The sequence below is a fragment of the Cyclospora cayetanensis genome, unplaced genomic scaffold, assembly GCF_002999335.1.
Source record: "Cyclospora cayetanensis isolate NF1_C8 unplaced genomic scaffold, CcayRef3 CcayRef3_contig_15, whole genome shotgun sequence".
NCBI lineage: Eukaryota > Apicomplexa > Conoidasida > Eucoccidiorida > Eimeriidae > Cyclospora > Cyclospora cayetanensis.
Window position 1 is genome coordinate 219,170 of NW_020312092.1, and position 17,364 is coordinate 236,533.

Here is a 17,364-nt window from a genome sequence, read left to right on the forward strand (position 1 = left end):
GGCCGTGTATCTGCCTGCTGAAGCGTGTTGCTTTTGTGGGAATCTGCCCGTAGCGCTTTAGATTTTCCGACGAGGGTGGCTGCCCAGGTAGCTGTGCTTCTAGTGGAACGCCTGAGAAACGCTGCGTATTTCGGAACGTTCGAGGCGTTCCAGACGGGTCTAGTGCGGCGAGCGCTCCTCCCTATTGCCAGGCACTCTAAGCGAAGAAGCGCACTCACGCCGCTCCCAACACCTGTGTCCAGCGCCGCCAGTCCTCACCGTGCAGGATATATCCCCTCTTGGATTCCCCCCTCAGGTCAATCCCGCTGGCTTGGGCCGCCCTAGCTGGTCGGGAGTGCCGCTAGATAAAGCCTTGGTCAGGAGGCAGCCCGCAGACTGCTGCGTTAGCCTCTACAGCTCGCGTGGGAGGAAGGACGCTTAAAATCTAGCCACCAGAGAAGAGCTCCGCATGCACGCTAAAGGGGGAATGTATCTCGGGCACTACCGAGTATTAAGCGCACTGCTGTCAACTTTTAGCAGCAACCGCTAGGGGGTCGCAGCAGGCAACACCCGCCTTCTCTGCCGTCAGGGACGGCAGAAAGGCTCGTTCTCTAAAATGAGCATTCAGCTGCGAATTGCCGAGAAGCTGCAACTCACAGATGGGCTGCTAAGCCAACCATCTGTGGAAGCTTTACGGTCGCTTTCTTTCGTGCAGCAGCAGGAACTGCCGCGATAGCCCCCGCACACAGCTACTCCAGACTCAGAGGGAGGCAGCCCTGAGAACGGAGCTGCAGTGCGAGCCAGCCATATCCACCACTGCGATGTTTATGCACATGCGTATATGTGCCCTAAGGACTATGCACTAGACCCTTTTGGGAACGGCGAGCAACACAGAGCAGACGGATGTGTGCGCGTAGAGCACAAAGCAGCCAAGCAGAAAAAGGGGCCTATGAATGGGGGGACGCGAGTTGACTTCCCCGTCAACTACCAGACAGCACTCCAGTGACTAAAACACTGCTCCCCCACCACGAAGCGAGGGCGGCCGTCTCTTCTGCAGCGCAGAGGTGCTCAGGCCGCCGTAGCCTGCTGCCAGGGTGGAATGTTCATCTGCCAAAGCGACCCCAGGGCGGCTCAGATTCCTAGAGATCTGTGGCCGCTTTTTCCCTCCCTCTCGCGTCTCACGTCTAGGGCAGAAAGCACTCTCTCCCCACCTCGCGGCAGGCGAAATAGCGTCGACTGAGCTGACACTCCTAGGCGCAGGGCTGTCTATTCTACAAAATGCGTAATGGGCAACAGTGAGCAGCAGCAGCAGATGACGGCCAGAGCGGCACCGGTGCAAAAGCCCCGACAAGGCGAGCATCAAAGCGCGAAGAAAGGCGCGCTTGACGATGCGCCTTTCTTCCCCCCTGGAAGCTCCCGGATCGAAGCAATGCAAGGGGAAGAGGGCTGGGAGCTCCCCTGAGTGCAGGGTCGTATGATCTAGTGGTGCAGAGTGGAATGAGAGCTTCGCGATGGAGGAGAAGGCTTCAGTTGAAGCCGCGTGCTGCATCTTGTACGATTGCAATTAGGGCATCTCGATAGAGCATCCGTAGTGGCGCCTTTATTACGACAGCAACGCAGGGCAGGTGTCTGGCGACAGGCCCGGACTCCACTGGTTGGCGAAATTCGGCATTTCGCAGAGAGTGCGTCTGTCGCGGGGGTTGAAGTTGGTGGCGAGCCAACAGGGATACGAACAAATGTGGTTGTAGCTGACATAAATGGGGTTGACTCGGCTGCGTGCGCTTCCCCCGAGCTCCTCAGGGCCAAAAGGGACGAGGCCGTATAGGTCGCTGTAATCGTTGGTTATTCGAGAACCTTCGAGCTTTCCACTCCCCCCATTTGGTCTGGAGGAGTGAGTAGTCCAACGGAGGAAGTTGCTGGGGAGGGCTATTGGCCCCCTGGCTCCCGGCTTGTCGCAGGCTGGCATCTCGGTGCACGGCGTTCGAGGAATAGGGTCCAACGAGAAGCTGATGTTGCGACCGTTGACTCGTTTAGCCCATGCGGCAGCAAACGCAGTATCGCCGGTTCGGGGAGAGCCGAAAAGCACTGCATCTACCTTTGCAGGAAAGTTCAGTGCAATGCCATACGCCATAAGGGCCGCCACCGCTCCGCCTAGAGAATATCCAGACACCAGAATTCGACTGACGCGGCTCCCTGGCTTGTCTAAAGACGCCAGATACACTTGCAGGGCCGGCCACGCGGCGCTAAAGATGTGAGAGAACCCCGCAGCCGTTCTCCCCTCCCCCTCCTCTAGCCAGTTAAAGGCGTGCTCCGCCTGACCATTCAGTATCCACTCAACTTGCGTCTTTGTGCCCCGAAAGGCAACTAAAACCTCCGTCCCGCAACGACCTACCACTGCCAACACGTTCGTCCTCGTCCCAACTCCAGGGGAGAGAGCCTTCAAGATCAGCTCTGTGCGCCATCCAGGCAACAAGTCATACCCCCGCAACGGTGGGGGAACCTCCTCTGCAATCACTTGAGGCTTCTGGGAACCTCTGTGGCCATGATCGCCTTCAGTTCTGTTTGCTCCCTCCGAGGGATCCGTTGGAAGGCTCTCCGAAGAGCCTGCTGAAGGCTTTTCGACGCCATCACCTGGCACCGATGCGAACGCCCCTCCCCCCGGAGATTGAAGTGCCGCCTTTTCCCCCGGAGACGCATCCCCATGACCGCCAACCGCTGACGTTTCGTGGTTCATTGTAGCCGTCTCACGTGCGGCTTCAACCTCCGATGTCTCTGCAGCTGAAGACGGCGCAGGCCGACGGATTTCCGCCGTAGAAGCCGCGTCAGACGCGCTTGCCGCTTGCGCCTCAGACGCAAGCGCATCTTGCTGCTGCAGCCGTCGACGAGCATCAATTTCGTGGGAAGGCTCCGCTGTGCGTTGGGGCAGCAGCTGCTGCTGCTGCTCGAGAGACACCTGTGCACCTTCGGAAGAGAGGTCTCCCTCGGCAGTCCGCTGCTGCTGTCTGCCTTCCCCGTCTGTGTTGGAGCTCCTTCGCTCCGACGCATCTGCCGCAGCAGCATCCTCTGCGGGGGCAACGCCAGCAGCCTCCGCGAAGACGTCTCGATCACAGTACGCAAGGGACCAAATGTCGTCGAGGCGAGTGAGCGCCTGCCAGAGCAGCTGGTAGGTGCGACCCTCTGATCGGCTGACATCCTTTGGGATTTTTCTGGGGATGCCATGGGAGCCTCGAAGCAGCGGCTTGAGGGGGAGCGCCAGCGTCTCGAGGCCGTCGGGAGGCAGCACGACGGGAGAAAGGAGGGGCTTGCCGTACGAAGCGCCTTCGCTGATAGCTTGACAAGGGTCGAACCAGGCGGTACGGCAGAGGATGCGCTCTGTGAAGGCTCCCAGCAGCCAACATGAGAGCCTCCTGTTGAAGGCCGATGTGGGCAGAGCGGCGCACGCCATGTCGCCAAGATTCACGCGTGAGGGGATGCCTTCAAGCGTCTGCAAGATTCCCCATATGAAGGAACCCTGAAGCTGCGGTGTTGCCCCTGGGGGGCCGCCACTGGAACTCTCTGGAGCTTGCAACGCATCAATGGGATCCTGCGAAATCAGGAATCTCTGCCTTTGCGCGTCGAGCACCCGCATCCACGTCCCCATGAGGGGTTGCTGATCAAACAACACGGAGCGCTGAGGGAGGCCTTGACTGCCAAAGCTGGGATTGTTTGGCCAGAGGGGCATGGACTGCAGGGAGGCGCTGCGCGTGCTCAGACGTCCGCCTTCCCACACGAGCCGCGGCACCATGGGCACACGGGAAGCGACTTCCATAAGCATCGGCGTGGTGGTGGGGTCGCGAGAAAGCAGCAGAGACTCCGGCTGCAGAGTACGAGGCCCCACGGGCTGCTGCACCTGGGGGAGCGCCGCGCGAATATGGCTCGTGACCAGGCGCATGCTCTGCTGCCCGAAGGCTACCAGCAGAGGCAGCAATTGGAGCTGCTGGAACCGCCGTGCGACGCTCATTAGGAAACTCTGAGATGGGATTTCCCCCGTGCAATCCCTCACTCTCTCCCCCGCTCCTACAACAATGCTTATGGTCATAGGGACGAACTCGGAAGAAACTTCCTCCTGACTCTGCGCCTGCGGAGCCAGTGGCACTGCCTGCTGGGTCTTCTCGGGAGCGGTGGGCGGTGGTGTTTCAGCAGAAGAAGCAGTCGATGCCAATGCGTCATTTTGCACGGTGAGGGGGGAGGCTTCGGGCTCTAAATTTCCTTCGGTCTGCACTGTTGCGGCCTCTGCAAAATCGGTTTGCAGCCCTGTTGAGTCTACAGAACGAGCTACGGGAGACAGAATAGGCAAGGGGGGCGGGATGGCCTCAGTGAGCGCTGCAGGTGGTAGAACAATCAGCTGTGTCGTCGGATCCCCGGAGGCTCCCGGGAGTTCCTGGGGCTCACCTTGATGTACGAGAGTCAAAAAGTAAAGAATCACTGAAGATATTTTGCAGCGGCGGGACGCAAAATGATTTGGGAAGTCCCCGAAACCGCGGAAACTCGCCTGTGGCAGCATTCTACACGGGGGCGACCTCTGACCACTTTTGCGTGGTTGAGCCTAGAGGGTTTCTTAACAGAGATAAATCTGACCAGCAGATATGCCCTGCAGGACCTGTTGCTCCACAGGCAGCCATACGGAGCTCGTAGTCTCTACGAGGTGTGTGTGCGTCCAGGGGCAGGCAGTATGCAGGAAATTGTATGGCATTCCACTCAATTGCTAGAAAATGCCTGAAACCAAGCAGAAAATACCGAAATACATCAGCGGTGACTTCCTTGTGACAACTCTCTTGTTTTGGAATGCGATACAATTGAAACAAATCCTGCAGGTCACCAGTCGGCTCCAGGCATATGAGCGACAGAAACTCGAGGCACCAGATTCCCCAATCACTTCAAAAAACGTGTATTATGCAATTTTACGCTCGAAAGTAGCTATATATGGAAACCGCGATGTGGGGGTCTTCCTGTCTTTTCGCGCCGTCAAATAGATCGGGCCCTGCGCTGAGGATGATGGCGGCCTGTGTTTGAGTGGTCCATTGACTCTCCCCTCTAGCAGCATTTACTACCCTGTCTTCCCCTCCACTTCCATGAAGGTAATCTATTTAATAAGCTTTTGTGTCCTTTCAAAACCATTAACCCGTGTTTGTCCACTTTTTGTGCGCCATTCGTTTTCGAACTATAGCAGCTGGTCAACCTGTTCGTTAAGAAGTCTGCGGTGTTTCCTGACTGAAGGCGCCGACCATATGACTATGCCCTGTTACAGCAGCACGGACAATTTGTGGTGCTCCGAGCTTTAGTGTACAAACAATAGACGGATCTAGCTGAACTCCGTTGAAGTTGGAGGAAGCCTTTACGTAAGACGCACTGAATAATGTGTAGAGTTATGGGCTTCTTTTACCAACAACAATCAAGGGGCTCCGACGTCTGTCCTGACCATCATCATCCACCGATAGGCTTAGAGGCAAAATCTAGAGTAAAATTTCATCGTTGTTAATCAAGGCTAGAATTGTCCTTCCCGCCTGAGTTGCCAGCATCCGTGAATAGGGTGATTTATTATGTCGCCTAGTGCAAACGGCGAGAAAAGTGCCTCCCTCATTCTGTGGACCAGCCGCCCTAGCGACTACCATATTTCTTTGTTTTTCCTAACTAAATTGTTATCATAATCAGGCGTTTCTATTGCTCTGGTCTTTAGTGTTTTTGTTGCCCTCCGGTGAATTTGTAGCCCTCTAGGCGATGGGTGCCAGTCGCTTATACCGCTGACTCTTTCTCTATTTCGCTCATCATTGGGTATTTTAAACGGTTTTGTATGGCCTATGGGGGAACGGAATAAAATGAATCAACGCCATCAGTAGCATGCAAGTGGTGCTTGTACGTAAAGGATGGGCGGCAACGCATGCAATGAATGTCGTGTTCCCGTCCTACACAAAAAGACTACTCACCAATATATCATTGCTGCGTGGTCTGAAGGGTGTTAGCGGGACAGCGGCACGAGTAGCCCGCTCCGCAGGTTTCTAAAACAGTGATACGACAACATTTGTGAAAGTGCCAAAAAGGCACCGAAAAACATAATTATACCGGGATCACGAGAAGTGACCCATACAGCGTGCCTAAATCCTTGTAGCCAATTATTTCCAAGCCTATCTTCTCTTAATCAACTTGCACGTTGACGAAGCAACCTTCAGTCGGAAAAGCCAGCTGTAACGGCACCGGAGGCCTACGGCTCTTATCCACTGCAAAGTTCCTTCGCTCAAGTGTCTGGTAGCTTCTGTACTAAGGGAGCAATGAGGCGTTTCTACGAGTACGTGTGATAAACCTCAAAGAGGTGGTCATTGTAGTGGGTTAAGCTACGCGGTTTGAGCACTTTCTGCTACTACACTACTTCTAATTGACCCAGAACTGCTAAAGGATGAAATACTTGGTTCATCGGTTCGGACATCTTATTTATTGTGAAGGTTCGTTCCTTAGATACAACAAGAGGCAATACTGTATGCGTGCAAGCTAGACGCTATGTGTAACTAGCTTTTTATGCACGGGTTGCTTAGAGGCTGCAGCTGCACAGGTTCTACCTGTCCCTCTCTCCCAGTGTCAGGACCTTGGGGGAGCGCTGGAAGGGGAAGGCAAGAGTTATTTAGCAACATTCAATAACTTCCTATCAAATTTGGATTCAGTCTGGGGTAAAGTGTCTACCTACGGACATCTTAGATCAAGCTTTTCAACTACACAAGCCGCCACATTTGTACTTTTCTCGAACTTGAAATTATCGAAAACGGTATCTTTGAGCGCTGCAAAACAGAATGCTTTCCTCAACCCGGCGATTGGTAGAATTCTCTTGGTGCATACAATCGCCTTCTGTCATAGTAAGAGTGCGAAGGCGGGAATTTCTGATCGTAACTGCGCCACCTCCGAATAACCTTACGACTTGAAAGCTGCTTTTTCGTTGAAGTTGCAAGAACGGGATGTCTGGGATTGCAGAGGGAACAAGCCAGGAAATGGGTTGCTGTAGGAAAGCGCGTAGAACTTTGTTGCCCGGGTTCTTGCCATTCATCTGGCTATCGTTTCCCTTCCGTGACTTAACTTGCAATAATGAACAAACCCTAAATCTTCCTTCACGAATAATGTTTCCTTTACCGTACTTGTGCCGAATGGCTTGGCGTTCCTCTTTTGGTAACCATAAGGTTCTGCCTGACTGCAAGAGATTATCAGCACTAAAAATAAATTTACTACGCGTTCTAACCACACAATTCTCCCCTCTGTGCCGTCACCTTACACGGTTCCAGCGTGGGGGGAGAGAGCAGTTGGGATGTGCGTTGCTCTGCCCTCTGAGCGATTCGAGTATTCTGACACAGTCGCGTTTAGTAGCATCGCTCACTGGCATATAGCATTAATTCTTCTAGCAATGAGGAAGAGATACAACCAGTGCTGAGAAACTGTGTATGCAAAGCTTAGTCTGCCCTATGTGGCGCTTTGAATGGCTTCATTGGATCGAATGGACCATTCTAGGTATTTTCCACTCCTGACTGTCAAAACAGCAGGAAAGGACTTAGATGAAAATTGTAGGAGCTGATGGGGCTGGTAGAAAAGGGCTTCAAAACGGTGAGATGCATACGCGTAAGGGAGCTCTACCACAGAAAAGTTCAGGGACTCTATAGAATGCATCCTTGAAGTACTGGTGCACTACATTTGTGTACTTTTACGTAAATTTGTAGGCTTCTGTCCTTCGCTGACTTCCAAGGGCGCTTCTGCAGAATTGCAACAAGAGTCCAAGTGCGACGTAGAGCTTGCAGCTTAAGTTCCTTGCACCAAACGATGGTCCCAATTTATTTTCCGTCTGCAGCGCTTATAACTTGAAACTTATAAGCGTTTTCTGTTATGTGGGGTGTGTAGCGGGTGGAGCTCTAGTACAGAAACTCCGTGCTAAACTATATACATCTAACTAAAATTAGCAAGAATTGACTGTTTGGTTTGCCGCTCCTACATATTCTTTGCTACAGAGTATATTTAGTTCCAAGCAATGAGTACCAACTTTCTGCACCTGTCTGTGCGTCGAATTGCTACGTGCAACTGCGTGCGAATACTCGGAGTCTATAGAGGGTGGGCCGTTGGATACTCAAGCTAGCAATGCCCCTCTCCCCGTATGCTAGAACGCTGTGATACAAGGGCGAAATGACAAGGGCAGGAGTTCTTTGAAGAGCGGTAAAGAACTTTCCATCAAATTGTATAAGATTGAGGGCTTTGAGTGTGTCCCTGTGGAGATCCTCAGGGAAGCGTCAAGCGTGCTACGATTTGTTTTCATTTTCTCACCCAAGGCTGCAGCATTCAGCTGAAATATCATTGAAGGGTAAGTTACTATGGCTTAAGTGTTGTACGGACTCGGTGCGCCTGGGAATAAGAAGGAAACTTTGATATTCTTGTGTGTTTAGTAATGCAGACATCTCCGCCTCCTGTTGGTAGTGCGTTCAGGTTTCACCATCGAGGTTTCATTTACCCCCAAATGGGACCTACCAAGTCGTACTCTTATTTGAAGACCGTGCACACATACCATGCACGGCTGGTCGGGGGGGCAAATAAATGGTGCTGTCACATGGAGAGATGCGCTCTGCCATCCAGTGAGTTATCGCGATCTTTAGATCCTAAAGATAATATCAAACGAACATCAAGGGTCATATAAGGGAAATTTTCCAGTGTAAGATCACCTGTATTAGTGATGTTCCCTAGTGACTCTTCAAATTCTCCTGCTGGTGGTCTGAAGGTCATTCGAAGCGAGACATAGAGCATTTTGCCAAGCCTTACTACATAATAATCACAATGCTATTGCACAGATGTGTTACTGCTTAAGAAACAGGAATATTTCCCGGAGAATTGGTCGTGTTGCGCTAGTAGAAACAGAATTCCCCGCTGCATTTGGATGGCTAACTCGGGCCGGGGCTTCGGATTGCATGCAGCTCCAAATTGAATAGCATCTTTACTAAGCACTCATATATTTATTAGCCATTTTGCTTGCTGTGTAGCTTATGGGGATTGAGGAGCGCCATGCGATGAGGGGTGTGTGGTACGCCGTTGCGATTTTGGTGATTCTCTGCATGCAGTGCTCAAGTTACCTATTAAATTCAAACGCCTTTCACGTGAGTGAACTGGCCCTGAGATGTGCGCTTGGTGGTCTCAGACCCTAATAGCGAAGGCATTGCCGCTGCGGGTGTCTTGCATACTCCCCTTTCTCCCTGACCGGAAACAACTCGTGTGCGTGAATCCGAGACGCTTGCTCTATACTTTCCCATGCGCTTTTTCTGGTCGCTCTTGTCAATTTAGCTGTATTCCCCGTGTACAAGCAAGGCTTAAAGCTTTTGAGTTGCGCCACTCATCAACATTCAATAGTCAAGAACAGTGCACTCGTCCCCTTCAGATGGCGACTTTGGCAACGGAACGCACGGCCGAGCCCACACCAACTGGACTGGTCGTTGGTCTGGCAACCACCTCCACCATTGAAGAAGCAAAAAGTGTGGGTGACTGCTGGTATAAAGTGTTATTCATCCGTTTATGTGTGCTGCTTCATGCACCGGATCTTCCCCTACCCTCAATACTCGTACTCCGAGAGCAATAGCTATATATTTCAACAGCGATACTGCGCATAGAGCTTCGACAAACAGAAAATGTGGATTGCTTAGAAAATCATGGGTAATTTTTGATAGTGCATCTCCTCTTGCAGATCGCGGACCACCTTGTGGGCAATCATCTTGCCGCTTGCGTCCAACTCGTTCCTGCAATTGAAAGCGTTTACCAATGGAAAGGAAAAATTGAGGTTAGTACCGCACAACACACGCGTGGCAGGCTCCTGTGCACAATGCAGATGCAAAGTGCCGATTCGGGGATCAGCCGACCGCTCTAACTGAAACTGGAATGATGAAACTTGCGCAGAAAAGTTCGGAAGTTCTTCTGATCATAAAGACGCAGAGATCCAATGCTCAACTCGTGGTGGACGCCATTAAGCAGCAGCATTCGTATGATGTTCCCGAGGTAAAGTCCGGCTCGGCTTGCAACACTCAGGGGGCTGCCTCTGGCACCACATCGTAAAGAAAACGCGTACAGCTATGCTTGAGGAATTCGTTCGAGTGCGCCAAAGGTTGCCTAGCTAAATCCGTCCGCTTAGCTGCTTGTCGGCCATGTGATTTCAGGTGGTGTTCACTGACATCGTGGATGGCAACGCAGTAAGAGCACCTAGATTTCAGGCCTGATGTTTCCGTGACTCACGTCGGATTGCCCCGCCGTCTTCTCATGTGCATCGTGACGGCGGGTTGGTCTTATGTGGGTATGCCTACACTGTCGACGCAGGATTACATTAACTGGGCGCGAGCCGCCATGCAGCCGAAGACTCTCTGACATATTGCTCTGTCTTCGCTGCAAAGCTACCCATCAAGTACCGGTGCAAAGGCAACAGTCTGCTATCTACCCAGCCACGCGCGCCGCTGAGTAATTTTTTTGCAAATATGCCAGATCGTTGAGCTCCCAGTATTGGGTTTACGGCGAAACTGCCGTTTTAAAACATGCAGTTCGTGTCATGAGTGCAGTAACCATTTCTTCATATAAGATGCACTAAGAACGTCACCGCAGCGTCTACGTCTCTTTTACCTACGGCAACTGACGCGCTAAGCGCAAAGTTTGGCTGTGCGGTGCCCACTCGTGCCATCTGGAAGACTTCCTTGGTATTCCGCGTTTACGCGCACAGTCTCATGCACGCTGACCAACTCGCCCACTGTGGCGTGATGCAATACGCACCCCGAAACAACCGAAAAGGGGGGGTTTCACGCATGAACTCCCCCTGTAGTTTGCAAAGGCAGCGAGTGAAGTTGGATGCAGTCGTGCACTAAGCACAGCCTAACCAGCAGCAGTCAAGTCGGCTGCGAGCATCCTTAAACAACGGAAGGCAAGCTTGGTAGAACTCAGCGGGGATGTACGGCTTCGCAAAAAGGCCACATATGACTTTCATGGCACCGCAAAGGCTGCACGGGTTGAAATCCTGCGCAAAAAAGGTCGCCTCGAATTAGTGCTTGATTGGCGTGGTGAACAAATGCATGCGAATAGCCGGAGCGCATTCAGTGACCACCATCTTCAGGCGGGCATCTAGCGTGTTGTCGCACGATATCCTGCCGTCCGGAGTCAACAGCACGATGCCACCACAGCTGCAGAATTTCACCGCAGTGCACAGCAGGCGTCAAAATTACCACGCATTTCCGCACTTTAGCCGCACGCTGGGCACGCAAAAAAACTGACCACCACACAGCTAGCAGTGCCGACTTGCCGCTCCTGCAAAACGTTACAGCGTCCCACATCCGGCTTGACTCAATCTTACCAGGAAGGCAGGCTAGAGTCTGCACTGGGAGGGGGAGGCAAGTACCGTCCCGTCTTATCAACAGACAACTTGACGGTCTTGTTAAGTCCTGCTTCACTGCTGAGAATCTTGCTGTACTTTGAAGCGGCAGCAGACAAAACGCTTTCCACAAGGGAACGGTCTACTTCGCGACACCTGATGATTACCTCGGGCTCCAAAAGACGCAGCAGTCCCTGAGCTCACATAACACAAACGAGCACATGTGCAGGCCAGTTTGGCTGGAGGAAAGCAAAGTGAATGCGGGGAGGGCAGCTAGACAGGGGATACGGGAAAGCACCTGCACTATCAAATTCATGATGAGTTCCTTGTATTTCGCAGTGTCCGAGCTGATGGCCGCCAACTGCTTCTGAGACTGGGCGTACACCTCGGAGACTACTTGCTCCTGAGCAGCAATGCGGCGGAGGCGGGCTTTATTTATTGCTGTTGAGCGATCGCTGGATACACACACACACACACAGATACGCATGACCACACATACACACACGGTTTGCATTGCATCATGCATTCTTCACATATGGCACTCTACTATCAGACACACTGATACATCAGGTAGCTTTTCTGTGCCCGTTCCCATGGCCGTACATGGATCGCTGAACCTCAAGTTTCTTTGCTTTTTTGGCGAACTCATGACGGATCTTATCTTTCATCTGCTGAACAAGCTTCAGCTTTTCAATGTTAAAGTCCTCCAATGCTCGTGCCTCTAGTTCTTGCGCTTTATCCTTGGCCTCGTTCAAGATGAACCTGACCATCTGCTGAATTTGCGCAAGGGCCTCCTTGTCGTCCTGCAGTACCGCACAACGCGAATCGGGCAAAGGCTAATAAACGCACGCAATTTATCCAGATGCAACGCTCACAACATGCATATTCATGTTATTAAGAAACCAGTTTTCCTCCTATACAGTGGAATATACCCGCGTGCACAGACATTGCGCATAACTAGAGGTGCCCGAAAGGCAAATCACTGCTTATCCTGGGAAGAAGTCACACACTGATGCATGCAGCTCACCATCGCCATTTTCGTAGCTTTTCTAAAGGAGGCCGAGCTACAGTTCACTGGCCATCACTACCTGTAAGCAAAAGCACAAGGATGAGGCGCGTGAAGCAGCTCAAACCACGCCAGAGGACGCCATCGTAAATGCAATGCCCGTCATTTTCTTTTCACTTCCTGATACTGACTAAGCATATCAGTTTTCTGGATCCTGAAGTACCAATCCCACTCGGCAACCAATAGCTGGAACTGCATACGGAAGAAACCGATCGGGGAACATATTTCCGCCTGCTGCTGGGCAGGGAACAATGATGGGTGGTTATATACGTGCTCGCACGTAAAGACACCTCCAGCTGATCACGAATGTAGCAGCTAAATTCGCTTTAGCGATCAGCGACAGATAACCAAACGACGGTTGTAGCTTTGTGTGTACCTCCAGGTAGGGGGCTCAGGTCCGAAAGCCAACTTTAAGGCAGTCTTTCAGCTGAGTCTGGTCTGAAAGTCTAATTAACATCATGAAGTGTGCTTCAAATTACAAGAGATGGGACCTGGCGGTGTGCCCGTATAGTGGCGATGCTGCCTTACTTGCCGAGCTGATGGCTTCCACGGAACACACTGATGGCCATGCAGCATGCGGCCGCGAGCGAAAAGCTGTCTAAATTGTACAAATGTCTCAAGTATATATATGGGGGAGCATGTGCTGAGCTGGTAAGAAGCCCTGTATACTTTATTGCGCGTTCAGCCTGCTGCAGCGAGGGCTGCTCTGCACCGCGGGGCTGTGGTCCTGATGGAAGCCAATGATAAGATAATTTAAAGAAACAAACTCACGCAGTGCCTAATATGATACCGTGCTGAAGGTTTCTTTTTCCCTGGGAGCTAAGGCTAGTCGAACAAGTGCTTCGTAAGCCCTCGAGCCCACTGAAGCTACACCGCAACACTCGGCGTGTTTGTTAATAGCCCGCTAGCTTCGGAAATCCTGAGCCTACAGGGGGCATTCCTAATTGCGGCCCCCGCATTCGCTTGTGGAGCAGTGCTTTCGTGCCACCACACCCTGCAGCTTGTATTTGGGAGCCATGGGTAATGAACCTCCGGTACTCATTGGACTCTTTAGTAACCGCGTTCCTGATGACGACAAGACGGGTGCGGAAGCCCTGAGCAAGTTCGGAGGGAGACCGGTAAGGCCGAAGCCCCTTAGAAGCTTCCCTGTGGAAGCAGCACAATGTTTCGAGATCAGGAAAGGATTTTCAGGTCCAGCCGCTTGAAAGGCAGTGTGCGGCCTCTCTGATATCCTGTCCGGATAGGTGTGGATTGACGGGAAGGCGCCGGATGGCTATCCATTTGCATGCGCCATTTGCGGCGCGGATCTCGACTTTGTTTGCCAGGTGTAAGTGCCGCTTCGTCCCCCGAACTCTGATTCCACACCTGACTGCACTTGTGCAACAGCACGCGCAAGAGGTTAGCTCTCCGGACTGCACGCACCCTGTTTGTCATACTCAACCTCAGGGCAACTCCCTATTGCGCAAACAAGCGCTGCTTGTACCTGTTCGGCTGTCATAAGCAAGCTTCTTGCGGCAAGACAGCGGAGGGTTGGCGAATTTTGAGAGGCGTGGCAGTGCCCAGCGCCTCAGGAGCAACAGCGTCCGCATCTGCGCCAGTAGGCGTTCAGTGCCCCTCCATACGAGAGGCTCAGCAACTGTCTCGAGCAGCAGACCCCTCCGATTGGCTCGCTGCTGCATTTGGTGCTCCTACTGTTGACGCGCACTCTTGCGACGTGGCAAGTCAGCGCAGCACCAGTTCACAAGGGCCTAAGCCACGTGTCTCTACGCCTGCGCCCGCACTCGCGGCAGAATGCAGTGAAACGTGCGGGGATTCGGACGGATTGCTGCCACCGTTTTTTGTGCACGTAGACGAAGAACCGCCAGACAACTCTCAGCTGGACGCCACTGGTGAGCACGAGCCCCATTTTGACTTTTTTTCCGAGAGATCACAACCTGCATGCGTGCCTGTCTACGAAGCCTGAGTTGTCGCTCTGGGCAAAGCTACAGTGGACGCGCTCCTCCACGCTGTGCTGCTAAGATCTGCGATCCGCTACCCTGCAGAAGAATGCGAGGGATGGAGGAGTGGTGGAACTTAACCGGACCGCGAAGTCACCCTCATCGTTTCCTACATCTGTAGTCTATAAAACACTGAAGCCACTGTGTGCATTTGCGCTCTGTGTTTTCAGGCTTGCGAGCCCGCGAACTACAGCTACAGTACGAGCAGCGGTACGCCCCGTCTCCTCAGTTTTATTGCAGTAGGGGATTCGCATGCGCCTCTGATTTCGCATCGTGCAGTTTTTTTGGTGTTTGTGGGGGTACTCAGGGAAGCAGAAGAGCTGGCTGCAGAGGATCACGAAGGTGACCAGTACGTACCGCGAGGGCTCATGTGCGGGTAAACGACTTTGTTTCTCGAATGGCTCATGCGTTTCAGCCATACACCGCGGCCAGCAGTGCTGCATGCACATCCGTATTTTGTGTCGCTCACACCGCAGGAGTGGAAATATGGAAGCAGAGGCGTACGAGGAGAGCCCTGACAAGGTGTGTTGACATAGTGGCCATTATTTCGTGTTTCCAGAGCTACAACATCTGCGTGCATTGTGCTGGAGGGGACCAATCGGCGGTGGCAATTGTGTGACTAAGCGGGCGGCCCATTTGGTGCATGCGGCACATGATCCCGTATTGAGAAGCAATGCAACAGTGCCAAGCATGTGTAGGCACCCGCATTTTGTTCAGATCATCTTTTCCTGCTTGTCTGCGTTGGGTTGCGAATTAGGTGTTTCTGAAATTGCAGAAGCGACTGGGCCGTAGCCCTTTGCAGGTCATTCGGTACAGCTTCGGCGGCAAGCCACTTTTTATTTCGCCGCTTTCCGAGGGAAAAGAAGCTGCGGGGGGGCCCTGCCCGCAGTGCGGTGCCGATCGAGTATTTGAAATGCAGCTCGTCCCAGCGGCTGCAGATGAAATTCTTAAAAGGTGCGGGCCTTAGACTGACTTTTCGCTTTACGATGCAAGAAGTTATTGCAGCTTCTTCCTTGAAAGGTCCATTGGACCGAAGAGACACGCAGTGTACATGCAGTCGCCAGAGAGTGCAGGAGTGGGCCTTAGGATGTCGGCATTCATGCAGCAGATCCCTACAGCAGACAGGCTGCTGCAACAATACACTGTTTCGTAGCCTGGCGTGCTGTGTGGACACATGGAAAATCCGGACGCGCCTACGGGCGAGGGCGGATTCAATGCGGGCCCAAGGAATCAAAAGTTATACGGAGAGCTGCGAATTTATCGGCTTTTGCAATTGCAACCGATCGAAGACTATGGGAGGGAAGGGAAGTGTAGCGAGCGCGCGCGCCGCTCTTGCGTCTTGTGCAGATACCTTCTGGAGGGTTCAAAATTTTTTGGACTTTGCTTCTGGTGTATGTGTAGGCGACACCCGACATGCGCGAGCGTCCCGGTCGAGTGGGGAATAGTGGCAGTCTTCACGTGTAAGCTGGGGCCAGTGGGGGTACCAAAGCTGCCATCGTGTAGTATTTTTCGTATTCAACTCCTTTCTGCTAAACCTTTTTTTGTACTGGCGTGCGTTTTTTCAGGCAAAGAAGACTGTATTCCGTCCAGCACATATACCCGCGAGCACGCAGTCGTGCAAGAGATCTTATGAGTCGAATATTACGAACATATTGGTTTCTGACAGCGAGGCGCCGTGTGCTGTCCGTCAGCCAGATGATAGAGTTTTAAAGTACTGCGGGCGTGCTGAAAGACTGCATCGCTGTGACTTGTCTTTAGAATCCAGGCTACTGCCAAGAAGACAGTTAACCCGATGTAGGCAGCCATAAACAGCCATTTGATTTGACAAGGACAACAGAGCAGTGAGCATTTGAGAAGACGCAGCGCTCGCTGCCATGCAGGTTCTGCGCTCCCTGATCCGCCGAAGTCTTCGCTTGATGGCAGCCTGAAGGCAGCTTTCTACTATACCTCCGGAAGGCCAGCAGGGGGGTAGCAGCAGGGCGCTCACCGCAGGGGACTCAAAATGAACCTGCCGAGACTAACCGGCGCATGGGACGGCCTCAAGACGACGAAGGAGTCATGCGGCCAAAACCCAGGAAGCAAAGGATAGTCGATAATCGAGCAAGACGCAGCAGTGATGCGCGTGCGAGGGCACTCCAGTGTCATGAGATACGATGTGTCGTTTCCGCCCTTCTTGAAGGCTGACAGCGCATCCGCCTCATTCATTCAAAGACTTTTTTGAGCATGCGCTATGCAAACGTGTCCGTAACGTACGCGTTTCGAACGTGTTCAAACCTATGCGGGCGGCGCCGACGGCGGAGCAGCCCTCCCTGCAAGGATCAGTGGAACTACCCAACGCCCAGAACGCAATGTGGCAATCTCTAGGGGTGACGTCATGATCGGCAGCAACACTGATGAAGAAAATCGCGTCGATCGAGGCTTCATACGCAGGAATCGCACCGAATGCTAGGAGCGTGAAAGAGAGCGCGGCTGTCGGGACCATACCAGGGAAACGAGGGTGTATCATGGCAAAATATGTTTCAAGCCGTTTCCTGGGCGTTTCGAAACGCCCGACCATTTTGAAATATCCAAATCGCGTGTGGACGCAGTGTCTTCCATTAGGGCAGCTCATGCAGTGTACGTACAGTCTAGAACTTGGCTTCACGAAAATGCGGCATCAATGTACAGCGCTAGCCGCGAAAATACTGCCTGCTCTAAGGGTTGTCGCTGGAGCTCTATTTTCACCCTCCCCGAACACCTGCCATCTTTTTAATGGGGTGTGCGCACGGTAGGCCTCGGGTAACCCAACCTAGATAGAGACCAGCAGTCTTGACCATACCTTGAACATGGTCCGCCGGGGAAACTGGTTGGACTCGACACTGCAATTAGGCTAGCTAGCTAGCTGGCTGGCTGGCACACGCCCGTGCAGTGCCTCGTGATACCGTTCTATGCACAAA

The 17,364-nt window shown here is 52.7% G+C and overlaps 5 protein-coding genes across 5 annotated transcripts; 2 read left to right on the forward strand and 3 right to left on the reverse strand.

Moving 5' to 3' along the window:
- Nucleotides 1–1,582: 1,582 nt before the first annotated feature.
- On the reverse strand, nt 1,583–4,522 carry LOC34617797. The gene has a single exon (XM_022731153.1). The coding sequence runs from the start codon at nt 4,520–4,522 to the stop codon at nt 1,583–1,585; it is 2,940 nt and encodes a 979-aa protein (XP_022586503.1).
- Nucleotides 4,523–9,403: 4,881 nt separating this feature from the next.
- Nucleotides 9,404–10,377, forward strand: LOC113147180 (divalent-cation tolerance protein CutA-like). Its single transcript, XM_026336835.1, has 5 exons — nt 9,404–9,499; nt 9,707–9,799; nt 9,916–10,014; nt 10,173–10,205; nt 10,330–10,377. The coding sequence occupies exons 1-5, from the start codon at nt 9,404–9,406 to the stop codon at nt 10,375–10,377; spliced, it is 369 nt and encodes a 122-aa protein (XP_026192620.1).
- Nucleotides 10,378–11,343: 966 nt separating this feature from the next.
- LOC34617798 (V-type proton ATPase subunit E2) lies at nt 11,344–12,401 on the reverse strand. The gene is made up of 4 exons (XM_026336836.1): nt 12,393–12,401; nt 11,969–12,201; nt 11,664–11,820; nt 11,344–11,559 (listed from the first exon to the last, which is right to left on the reverse strand). Exons 1-4 carry the CDS (start codon nt 12,399–12,401, stop codon nt 11,344–11,346), a joined length of 615 nt encoding a protein of 204 aa, XP_026192621.1.
- Nucleotides 12,402–13,447: 1,046 nt separating this feature from the next.
- Nucleotides 13,448–16,061, forward strand: LOC34617799 (programmed cell death protein 2). The gene is made up of 8 exons (XM_026336853.1): nt 13,448–13,549; nt 13,676–13,758; nt 13,878–14,320; nt 14,599–14,638; nt 14,905–14,950; nt 15,186–15,382; nt 15,830–15,888; nt 15,994–16,061. Exons 1-8 carry the CDS (start codon nt 13,448–13,450, stop codon nt 16,059–16,061), a joined length of 1,038 nt encoding a protein of 345 aa, XP_026192638.1.
- An 8-nt stretch (nt 16,062–16,069) lies between these two features.
- On the reverse strand, nt 16,070–16,985 carry LOC113147181. The gene is made up of 3 exons (XM_026336837.1): nt 16,682–16,985; nt 16,437–16,608; nt 16,070–16,352 (listed from the first exon to the last, which is right to left on the reverse strand). The coding sequence occupies exons 1-3, from the start codon at nt 16,983–16,985 to the stop codon at nt 16,070–16,072; spliced, it is 759 nt and encodes a 252-aa protein (XP_026192622.1).
- Nucleotides 16,986–17,364: the final 379 nt, after the last annotated feature.